This window comes from Urocitellus parryii, chromosome 3 (assembly GCF_045843805.1).
Source record: "Urocitellus parryii isolate mUroPar1 chromosome 3, mUroPar1.hap1, whole genome shotgun sequence".
NCBI lineage: Eukaryota > Metazoa > Chordata > Mammalia > Rodentia > Sciuridae > Urocitellus > Urocitellus parryii.
The window spans coordinates 185,183,132-185,195,727 of NC_135533.1; the positions used below are offsets into that span (position 1 = coordinate 185,183,132).

At 40.7% G+C, this 12,596-nt stretch overlaps 1 protein-coding gene across 8 annotated transcripts in view; it reads right to left on the reverse strand.

Annotated features, from left to right (window-relative positions):
• Nek10 (NIMA related kinase 10) overlaps nt 1-12,596 on the reverse strand; it is a 188,030-nt gene that overhangs the window by 115,067 nt on the left and 60,367 nt on the right. For all 8 annotated transcript variants that reach the window (XM_077795652.1, XM_077795650.1, XM_077795648.1 and 5 more), the window contains one exon: nt 6,157-6,232. In XM_077795652.1, the coding sequence (XP_077651778.1) occupies nt 6,157-6,232 (76 nt within the window). The remainder of the gene's footprint in view (nt 1-6,156; nt 6,233-12,596) is intronic.

The window sequence follows — 12,596 nt, forward strand, 5'->3', positions numbered from 1 at the left end:
GTTATACAAAATTACATATAAGAGGGGGTGAGGGGAAAGGGGAAAAAAATCAAGGGAGAGAAATGGATTACAGTAGATGGGGTAGAGAGAGAAGATGGGAGGAGAGGGGAGGGGGGATAGTAGAGGATAGGAAAGATAGCAGAATACAACAGTCACTAGTATGGTATTATGTAAAACAGTGGATGTGTAACCCATGTGATTCTGCAATCTGTATTTGGGGTAAAAATGAGAGTTCATAACCTACTTGAATCAAATGTATGAAATATGATATGTCAAGAGCTTTGTAATGTTTTGAACAACCAATAAAAATTAAATTTTTTTTAAAAATGATTTTTAGTTGAATAAAAGTAAAATTTGGGAGGAAAGAAATGTATTGGTGAAGGCTACCTGGAATGTATACTTTCTAAAGAACAAATCCCCAAACCCCAAAGAACACACCTGTTAGTTTTAATTCTTGACACATGAGATGAGTCCACCAATTAGCAGGCAGTCTAGTCCAGTGGGTAGAGCACACACTGTGGAATCAGGTCGAATAGTTATGAATCCAGCCTCTTCCACTTACTAGCTATGTGGTGTTGGATAAGATTACTTAACCTCCCTTAAGGTGACTTAATGGCCACATCTATCTTACAGGGAGCTCTGAGGATTAAATGACCAGTAAGTGTACTTATCAGTGCCTCTCACTTAGCAAGCTTTCTGTAAGTTGTTTGACAAATGAAAATAAGCAAAACTGTGTGGTTAACAACATAAGGCTAGACATGGTGTGGTGGGACTGCCTTAATAGATGCTCTCTACTAGTTTCTATTTAGCAGCTTCTATTTAAATTCATGAGCGTATGTGACCTATTCCACAGAGTCTTTAAGATGTATTTAGAATTCAATTTGTACAATTAAATCCTGAGTTCACTCAAAATTCCCTCCTATCTAACCTTAGCAGATGATGTAACAACTGCATGTTGTGTGTGTGCCTTCTGCAAGAGACTGGGGATGCTGCGGAGGACCCAAATCTTATCCTGCCAGGCCGCAGAGAAACCATAACAGAGGCATTAACAGGCAAAAGCACCCACCTACCCACTTGCTCAAAGCACCATTATCGAAACTTCAGAGCCTGTAGGCCTCCTGTTTTTGCATGCCAGGAGCATCTCCCTTCCCTTTTATAGTTCTCTGCTGCTTGGGCCTAGGTGCTAGAAAAAAACTCTCTTCCCTACCATAAACAAATCAGTGACCCAGGAACCCAAAAGAGAGACTGGGAAAGAAAAGGATCTAGAAATAACCAGAGCATAATGAATTCTTCTCTACTATACCTATTAAGCCACAAACCTGATTCTGAAGCACCATGCAATCTATACATTCAAAGGGGTACTATCCTTTCAGACGTTAAACCAACAGCACATGACAATCACTCTAATCAGGGCATGCTTACCATATGCCAGCCCCGTACCTAATATGCATCACCTCACTTAACGCTCATAATAATCTAGGAGAGGAATGCTTTTGTTATACCCAGGTTGCAGGTGGGGAAACTGAGGCACGGGGTTCTGTCATTTGTAACTCCCAACAGCCAACAGCGGACCTAGAATTTAAACCCAGGCAGTGTGATTCCAGACTTTGTCCTCTTTGGAACAACCTACCAACCTATATCTATCAATACTATATTTTTATTCCTATTATGCTCTTATTTTTAAAATTCCTCTCTTGCAATTTCCCTCCGGGCCAATTTATCAGTCATAGAAGAATGCTTCTCTCAATAATTAATAATCATCCCATGCCTCATTGTTTCAAAAATGATAATATCCTACTTGATCTCATTATTCACTGTCCCAGTAACTAGAGAAGATTTAAAAATAAAATAAGTAAATGGAAAAAAAAGCAATAAAACAGACCCTCTCGTCAAGGTACTTTACTATCCCAAGTTCAAAGTAGTCACGTCAGCCTTCAGTGAGGCAAAAGCAAGGAAAGTTCAAAGATATGTTAGTTAATACCTTTGAGCCCAATAAAAACGCGCACTGATTTTTTTTTATATTCTATTAAAATGCAGAATGGCTTATTTTCACTTAGTTATTCAAAATATTAAGATTTGCCATTCTGTGCCTCTGGGTCCTGGGGAAACCGTGGTGAGCAGAGGAGGCCAAAGTCCTGTTCCCACGGAGTCTGTGATGCACCAAGAGGTATGCAGGCACTCCTCAACGGGCCCTGGGATATGTCAGGATGGGCCCATGGCATGTTGAGGACATGATAAGTCGAGGATGTGCTTGATATGACAAACCTATCAAGGTCACGGCTCACTCACACAGTACGGAAGAGCCTCTGCTGTTTACCTTTGGGATTGAGTGGCTGATAGAGCTGTGGCTCACGGCCACTGCCCAACATTTCAGGCGTATCTTACATACACATTAGACCCGGAAAAGATCCATGTTTAATGTGCAGTTTCCAGGGAATGCATGCTACATTCACACCGTCGTGAGGTCAAAACATTGTAAGTCAAGCCATCCAAAGTCAGGGGCCCTCTGTACAGTACAAGGTCAGGCAGAAGCAAGAGCTTTGGAAACCTAAAGCAAGATCCAGGAATTGAATGCAAACAGAGGTTGCTATTTGGGGCTGGTGGTCAGGAAAAACATTTAAACAGGCACCAAAAGGAAGTAAAGGAGTAGATTTTGCAACTATCTGGAGGAGGAGCATTCGAGGGAGGAGAATTTTGGAGATCTGAAGGAACAGGAAGGGGAAGGATGTGAACCAATGGAAAAGTTCATACAATAAAAAGGATTACGGTTTTCCTTATAGCACGTTATTTGGGGCATTGTTCAAAATCATGCGAATACGGCATCACTTGTGAAGCAACTATTTCTCACGAGTCTATGAAGTACCCAACTCTGGGCTCAGTGCTGGGGATAGTGGTTAACAAAATCATCACGAACTATCGAAAATAAATGAAAAATTCAACTGTGTGAAGAAAAAGTATAGGGAATGTACAGACCAGGGGAAATGTGCCTTGTCAACTGGGTTCTGAGGAAAGCAACATTCCAGTTGAGAGCTGAAGAACGGGTAAAAGTTCAAAGCAGGACAAGTGAGAAAAGCATTTTCTAGGTAAAGAAAGCTGTGTGTGCAAAGGTCCTGTGATTGGAGAGAGCCCAGATGGAATTATCAGAGTAAAGTCTGGTTTGAGGTAAAGCAGAAGAAGGCAGCTGGGGCCAGAGCATGCAGAGATGAATTCCTGCAGTCATACTAAGAACTTAGTCTTTACATAAACAACCAGAAGTCACAGAAGTGTTTTAAGCATTTAAGATTCTCTGAGTGTATAATTTAAGATTTCTGAGTGCATAATAGCTTCCTTAAGAACTTGAGAGTTTACAGATGGTATGGGACTGCTGCACTTTGTCTCTCCTTGCTTGGGTTTACCTATAGGCTTAGTTTGATTGACCCAGGAAACGCTTCACCAGCTTCTCTGCTAATTATCTAACTTCATAAAGAACAGTAGAATTTTTAAGAATTCCCATTCCAGGAAAAGTCTCATTGTTATTAAATCATTACCTGATTATTAAATTCCAAATCTTTATTCCACAAAGAACTAGCATGAAATGATTCCCAGAGCCCAAAACTCTAAAATCTGCTGTGAAAATGTAGTTGAAGATGGAATACAACTGTTGTTCTCCGGAGTTGGAGTAAGAAATAGAGAGAGGGAATGGAAATCAGGGCCATATCTGGAGATTATTTTTCCTTGAGAAGCATAACCAAGGCTTGCCTAATAAAGAATCAAATTAGATAAAGAAAAGGAGATTTTTTTAGGGAGCTTCTATTCTAGTATAGCCAGTCCAGCAACGTGCCTGCAAACCATTTATCTAGCAGCTGCAAAAAGAATAAAGAATGCTCCAAGGAGCTTCCTACAGGAGTTGATGGAGAGAACCTTCTCCCACGTCTGCCCAAACAGAAGCAAAGGAAAAGGGCGAAATGACATGAGAATGTCAGGTTCACCCGACTTGGACAGCCTGGGACAGAAGTTCCCCAGGATCTCAGGTCCATGTTTATAGGTTCAAAAAAGCTCAGAAGGATTACAAAAAAAAAAAAAAAAAATTAAAGGGTAAAGGGACAATTTGAGAAAAGGCAGAGGCATGAGACTCTGACCACTGACGGTGAGATTTTTTTTCCAATTCATAAAAATCAGAGAAAAAAATCCCAAAATGACTGTATGGAAAATTCAAAAGAAAGTAGACATGCCAAACAACTTATTGGGATCCATCCTAAATCTGAAACCATTAAGACTTGAGAAACTGTACTGCTGACACCGCTGGGTCCCCTCGCACTCACACCTCAGGGCACGTCCAGGGCAGCCTGTGTCCAACAGTATAAGATCCTGCTGAGGCTTTTCCCAGCGGCTGCCGAGGGCTCCCCCTTGTGATTGGGGAACAGAGCGCCTCTCACCCATCACACAGGACAACCCTCATAACTCCCTAATCACCATCCCCAGTAACACTCCCTGGCCCCGATGATTGTGGTTCACAGTGCTAGCTGCTTCCACGAGAGAACAGCATCTTTTGACTTTGTGTGCAGGTGAAGGTACCGAAAGCCAGGAAAACAGATAGCACTGAGTCCGACTTCATAGTAAAACCCAGAAAACAGAGCGTTTCTAACAAATGGAGGAGGGGAGAGGAAAGAGGCGAAAGAAAAAGATGTTAAAGGAATTTAAAGGACACCACAGGGCTCCATAGAAGGATGAATAGTGATGAGATACGCTGCACACGTTATTAAAACAATCACAACACCGATATGAAATATAATAGCTTGTCTATACTAATAGACTCAGCAAAACTAATACTTTTGTTTATTTAAAAATTAAAGGAAATTTGTGAATCCATCTTTGGGATAAGAAAGCAAAAGAGTTATCATGCTCCGGATTTCTTCCTAAACACTCTATAAATTTTCTGACACAAATGCACACAAAGACAAATTGGTACTATCATATTAGCAATTCTGAACTTAATTCAGAGGCTTGGTAACAAAAATCTGCTTATGTCAAATACGATCAACTGAATTTAAGTTTGTATCTTATTTGTTCTGAGACTTTTAACAATGGAATCTGTCCAGGAACATAGGATTAGTTAACATTTTGTGATAGAATTTTCATTATTTCTGAAAAAAAGTTCAAAGCAAAGCAAAAACAAAACAAAGCAAAAAAAAAATTATTCTTCTAGCAACAAGCAATGAACGGGTCAGCCTCCTTGTGGTTAAGAGGTTAAGTATATGGATAAGCTTACAGTTTTTGAGGAATATTAACCTGGCTACTACCAATCCTTTTGCATCTTCTCATGGGACTTGTTTCAAAAAGAAAATATAAGGAAATTCCAGTAAAATAAACGAAAAATCACCCTGTATAATTAGCCTCAATAACCATGTCCTACAAGGATTTTGTAAAATGGGGCTGTTGTTTCCAGGCATTTCCAACCTCCTTCAAGAAGATTCATTTTCAGTTCTGTCACCAGGACTCAATTTACGACAATCGGTTAGATTTTATAAAGAAAACGGAAGTGTCTTGACTGATTGACCTGTTGGATCCGATTTAGGAAGAGTTCTCTGAAATTGGCTCTTCTACTGACTCTTGTATCTGTTTGCTCATCTCAACAGATTCAGATAAACGATACATGATTAGCAAAAGAAGAGTCTCACTTCGTATAAGTGGCTTGCAAACAAACCCTCAAAGTGTGCTTTTAAGATCTATAAGTGTCTCAATTTATCAAAATATAAACATTCACTTGCCCAAAACACAACGTACTTTGTACACATATGTCTAAGTATATATGTCATCATTTATTCATGCAGGCAATAAAATTTATTGAATACCTATTTTTCCCCCAGGTAGAAGAATATATAGTAGCACACAGAAACTCTTTCCCTGCCCTTGAGTGTTTATAGGTAGGAAAGGTAAAAGTAGGTGCATGAAGTCAGCACAGAGAAATGCTATCTGAGAAGAAAGATCACTTTTTCGGCTGTTGTTTTATACATGCAGAATGATCCACGATTCTTTTTGGGTGTATTACCTGGGTAAAGGAAGAAAACTTACTGGCTTCCTTTCCTAAAATTCCCTTTTCTTTGCAAGCCAAGGATAGAAATGAAAGCCCAAGGTAGCGAAGTATGCTACAGACAGCCGGAAGATAATCATCCTTACCAAGAATACAGGATGGTTCCAACGACGGACGTGAGCTTACTGTTTTCTTGTTTTTGCTTTGCCAGGCCAAAGTCAGCTACAATTCACAAAACAAAGAAATAGGTTACTGGGCTTTTCCAGCATTCACATTGTCCCTTAGCTTTCCACATTCTGCATGGTCACTACCACACTTCCCAGTAGGAGGCTGGTCTTTTTGTTTGTTTTAATTTATATATGACAGCGGGATGCATTACAATTCTTATTACACATATAGAGCACAATTTTTCATCTCTCTGGTTGTACACAAAGTATATTCACACCAATTCATGTCTTTATACATGAACTTTGGATAATAATGATCATTACGTTACCCTCTGTCAAAATGCCTCGTGTGCCCGTCTTTACACCACTCCTGGTTCCAATGAAGGGTGCACATGACATTTTAGGTTAGACCAGACTGCTTTGGATTTTGGCATAACGAGGTGTGTCAGTTTTTAAGAACCTAAAATGGACTGAAACCGGGTCATGTCCTTGTTAAGCTTGTGATTTACCTTTTTAGGTTATCCTTTATCATTTTCAAATTAAATTGAATGACACTTAACATTTTGGCATATGGAGTCATTACTGCATCTGGTCAAAAGAAAAGTAAGGTAGGCCTGAACCTCATGAAATTAAATGGCTTCTATTTGTACCGAGTCACACTCTCTGTAAAATGGGGATTGACATCGTATAGGATAGTGCTAAACAGTATAATAGTGACGTTTGAATAATTTAATATATGAAAAGGTCATGTATTCTAAAGAGATATACACAGTATAATATTGAGCAACTGATGTGTATTTTTTCATTTAAAATGGCACATGTTTATTTTCATTTTTTTTAACTTTTAATTGACACAATGATTGTACATATTTATGGAGCCCAGTGTGACAGTTCAATAAATGTATATAATTCATCATGATCAAATCAGGGCCATTAGCTTTTCTCTCTCCTTTTTTTTTAATTTAAATTCATTTTTAACTGTTACCTTAAAACATTCAAAATTATGTATATGAATGAGGTAATGTGATGTTTTGATACTTGTATGTATTGTGTAATGTTGACAGCAGGTTAAGCATATCTCCTCAAACATTTATCCTTCTTTTTTGGTGAAAATATTCAAAATCCTCTTTTTTGCTTGTTGATGGGGTACATACAGTTTTGTACAGTCATCCTGCTCTGCAACGGTACACAAGAACTTCTTACTCCTTTTCCCACTGCAACACAGTACCCATTCGTCAACCTTTTCTCCTCCTTCCATCCTTTCTGACTCCCCTGCCTCTGGTAACCACCAGACTACTCTAAACAACTAGGAGATTGACATTTTTACTTTTCATTTATGAGTGAGATAATATGGCATCTTTTTGTGCCTGGCTCGTTAAACTTAACACAATGATCTCCAGTTCCAGCCATGTCACAGATGACAGGATTTCATTCCTTTTTACAGCTGAATAATATTCTATTTTGTACGTGTACCATGTTCTTTATCCATTCGTCATCTGATAGACACTTGGATTATTTCCATGTTTTGGCTCTTGGGAATGGTGCTGCAACAAACATGGGCGTGCCGATATCTCAAGTGCACTGATTTCCTTTCCTTTCAGTATGTACTCAGGAAGGAAATCGCTGTATCATATGGTAGTTCTATTTTCAATGTTTTGAGAAACCTCCATACTGTTTCCCATAATGGCTGTACTACTTCACACTCCCACCAACATGGTGGAAGGGCTGCCTTTTCTCCAGATCCTACTCAGAATTTTTATTTTTTAGTCTTTTTGATAACAGCCATTCCTCCTAAGATGAAGTGACATCTCATTGGGGGTTTAATAGTAACCCCCAGATGATTAATGATATTCAGCATTTTTCATATATCTATTGGCATATTTTGTTCATATACCTGCTTTTCATATACCTATCTGCATGTCTTCTTTTCAGAAATGTCTATTTAGTTCTACTGCCCTTTGATGTGGGTTGTCTGGTTTGTTACAATGAGTTTTAGATAAGCAAGATCCACGAGACAGAACTTGATATTGCTTATCACTGCAGATGATAAATACATGTCTTTTGATGCATGTATATGCACATATATGTGTATGATTGAATATATATATTTATACCTGCATATCTGTAGCTGTATTTGGTTCTCCTATGTTCAGTATCACCAGTGAAAAATTAGACATATTAGAAGGCTGATTAATATAAGGTATTTTTAACAAGCAAAGTGGCTTACTACAACCTTTCCTTTCCTCTATTCTGTATTAGAGAAAGTTCATCATGATTTAAAATCAAGCAATCACTACACAGAAGAAATGCAATAGCATTTCAATATTTTTAGGGAGCTCACTATAATTTTAGCACACATAAGCCTTGACCAACTTAAAATAATAACTTTGAGTCCCAACACTACCTAAAAATGAGCTTATTTTTCATAAAAAGTGAATTGATTTTGAAAAGCAAATACTAAGGATGGTTACGGTGATTCTATTTACTCCAGTTAATTTTTTTTCCAGTTAATTTAGATAATGACAGAAACGTGGACAGATGTCTATAAAAAACACAGATGGTTGAGAAGTAACCTTTAAGAGAGCCAAAGCTAATACTGTTTGGCCATTTGGAAGATTTTTGTAATAGCAGGAAATATTTCTATTACTTTTTCCTCATTGGTGATCATATTTGGAGTGGAAGAAAATGTTTTATTTCAGAAACTGTGGTCATAAAAGCATTCATGGGCTGTAATACGAATTCAAAGAGGAAAACAGAAAACATTTCACATACAGCATATTATGAGAAAAAGATTATCATTATTTTTTTTTTAAGCTCTCCTTTGATAGAACAATCGACACAGGAAACATCAACAACGACTGGCCAGCTACGTGGGACGCCACAGCCCGCAGCTGTCAGCCCTCCCATACAAAAGTCATCTGGCTTCTGGTTGAGTCCCTGGATTCTTGCTTTGTCATTGACTGTCTCTGTGACACTGGACACACCACTCCGCTTATTCTGATCTTTCAAAAATGGCCTCTAAAACTCAAGGAGGGTTTGCTCCAAAAGAAACAGGACATGAGAAGGCCTTGGAAATACTGCACGGATGCAGACATTCTCCTCCCTCTCCGCAGGAGACTCAGCTGTGCAAAAGCGTCTGCCCATCACCTGCGTGTGTCAGGGACTCCCAAGTTCACAGCCCAGCCACACGAAGGGCCAGTCTTTGTCTCGGGTTTCTCCTCCAGCCCTATAAAGCACCTGCCACTTCCTGCTCAGGACTTTGCTCACTGTTCACAGTGGTCTGTCATTAAAGCAGAGGACATCTCATCGTCCCCATTTCCTGGGCTTGAAATCTCTGCCTCTTCTCTCTGGCTCCTCTATTCATTGCCTCACCAGCTCTTGTAGGTGAAACTTTGATTTCTGTGACCATGGTTTAAAGGTGCCAGGAGCCCAGGGTCCCTCTCTCTGCCTGCAACAACCTGGGTGTGTGCTTCATTAGAAGGTTTTTTTTCCTTCTAATCCAGTCCACAAATCCCCTGGAATCCACTAAAGCCCTGTCTTCGGTACAGCTGGTCCCTAGATAAGTATCAGAAGCTCTACTGCTTGTTATTTTTTTTTTTAAATAAAATCTCCAGCTACCTTATCTGGCCTTCAAAATTGTCCAATCACTCATCAATTCTCTCAGTTGTCCAACACTGATGACCCATGTTGCAGGTACTGGGCTAGTTTCAAAGATCATAACCAGGTCAGAAACCACCAATGTTGACACAGACCTGAGGAGCTAGTCGGGGAGATCTATGTTAAAGAATCACACGTAGAAGCGACATAAAGGTATCTTTATACTTTGACAAAATAGGGACAGGTAAGATATATGGTGTTAAGAGACTTGTGTAGGAGGCCAATGCTTGTAATCCCAGTGGCTCGGGAGGCTGAGACAGGAGGATCATGAGTTCAAAGCCAGCCTCAGCAAAAAATCCAAGGTGCTAAGCAACTGAGTGTGACCCAGTCTCTAAATAAAGTACAAAAATGGGCTTGGGGCATGACTCAGTGGTCAAGTGTCCCTGAGTTCAATCCCTGGTACCTGCCTCCAAAAAAAGAGCTAGAGAGAAAGAGACTCTTATAGGGGAAACAATTGATCAGGAAATTCTGTGACAAAATGGCAACCGAGTTAACATCTGAGGAAATTCCCTAATCTAAGGGAGGGGTCTGGTGAACCAGGGGCCCTTCCACCATGCCACCTCCTATCGTCCCACAACTTCCCTCCCTAATGTAGACCCTGACCTGAATGAGGCAGAGGGGAGGTGTTTCTCTCAACAGCAACGCTACCTCCTAATTTTGCTGACAGGGAGCTTCTGAGTAAAGATTTCAATACCTGATACAAGAATGCTTTCTGAGTTCTGGGTAATTCTACATCTGTGGAACTCAAACAGGACATCTACCAGCAGAAGGAGACTCTTGGGGAAACTAATGTCCTTATTATATGTGGGTCTTCTAAATCATCTTCCAGTGTGGGCTTTGTTAACAGTCACTACCATTTGAAATAATGGAACTTAATGCAGTTCCCTTATTAAGTAGAAATGCTAAGGGCCAGATTGTTGTAAGGAAGAGCAGGAGATCAAGGGCAGTCTTGTGTTCTCTGCGTACTCCACACACACACACACACACACAGCATGATACCATTCCTTTTGCCCTTGGACATTTCAGAACTCCAAGTTCTTTGGCCTTGAACTGGCAGCTGCACCCTCCCTCAGCTTCCCTGGCTGAGGCTTCTAGACTTGGACTGAGACATGCTACCAGCTTTTCTGTTCTTCAGCTTGCCAATGACTTACCATGGAACCTCCCAGCTTTCAAAAATCACAGGAGCCCATTCCCCGAATAAATGCCCCAATGGTTCTATCTCTCTGTAAAACCCTACTACACCCACCGAAGGTGTGAGAATCTTCCAAATATTTCAGAAACTGGATCTGACTGAATTTTTCTTCAACATTCCCTCCTTATTTTACAAGTCACAATAACAATACAAGGTAACTGTGATGGACTGAATACAATATATTCTTATTTTCTCGGTAACATGAGGACAATATGCTGATTGAGAAAAGTCCTACAGCCATCCTTCCCACAACAGATGTGTGAGGGTAGACAACCAAGTGACTCGAGATTCTCTAAGTCTTTTTTTCCCCCCTTTGACCCAAAGACACTGTCCAACTCCTCGCCCACCGAGGTCCCTGTTCTCTTGCCACACCAGACATCTTGGTAGCACCCAAGGGCACTGTATTTCTTCTTGCCCACAATCTTGCATTTGCCGTACCTCAGCCTCAACTGCTCCTACTTCCTCTGCTTAACTCCTCACCCAAAGCTGCCTCAGGCAGAGTTGGTCACGCTTTCCCCTGTGTGTGACAGTTGGGGTGAACTACGTCATGGCTCACCAGTATGTTCTCAAGATGAATGCAACCTCACACCATTAATCTGACTTTCTTTGACCCATAAAATCTGAGCAGAAGTGGCACGTGACACTCATCTGCAGAAGTGCCAGAGCTGAGGTATGTTGGCCATGTTCTCTCGTCTGTGTCCCTGCAACGTGGAAGCAGGAATAAAGGCAGGTGTGGGCAGTCTGGGTCTCTGAGCATGGCCCCCTGACTGACCCAGAATGGACACACTGCACAAGCAGGAGAGAAGCCTTGATGTACTGGGGGTGGACACACTTTGTCTGTGAAGAGTCAACAGTAAACATTTCAGGCTTTGTGGGCCACACATGGTGTTTGTTACATGGTCTGCTTTTTAACAACCCTTTAAAAATATAAAATCCTTTCTTAGCTCACAAGACATATAAAAACAGGCCATGCCTGGATTTGCCCCACGGGCTGTGGTTTGTGGCTGTTCTCATCTGCTGGGGTTTCCAGGTCATTACTGCGGTACAGCATGCTCTGGCCTGACTCACAGAAGGGTACCGTGCACCTGCGCGCTAGACCCTCTCACCCTGTAGTGTCACCCTGAGTTTCGTGAAGGTAGAGCCGTGCCTACTGTGTTACTGTGTTTTTCCTTACTCCTGCAAGATGTGACAGTTCACAAAACAGCTGCTGAGTGAATAACTGCAGTCTTCCCACCAGGCTGTGAGCTCAGGGGACAGAAAGCATGGTCTTTCATCTTATTTCCATCCCCACAGTACCTGATGTATAATGCCATTTGAGGGGCACTGAAGCCTTTGGTAAATGCTACAACTGAATCAAGCCTGGCCTTGTTGTTACCATCAGCAGCCGTCAAATGTCACTTGAGAAATGAAAACATGTGCAGCCCGTTTGCTCATTGCAGAATGAGCAATGCAACCTCCCCAGTCAGGTACTACAGGCATGTCTGGAACTGCTTTCTGTAATTGAGTGAGTTCTGTGCTTGCTTTTCCTTTCTTTCTTTCTTTTTCGTTTTGTTAATACGTTTAGTTGTAG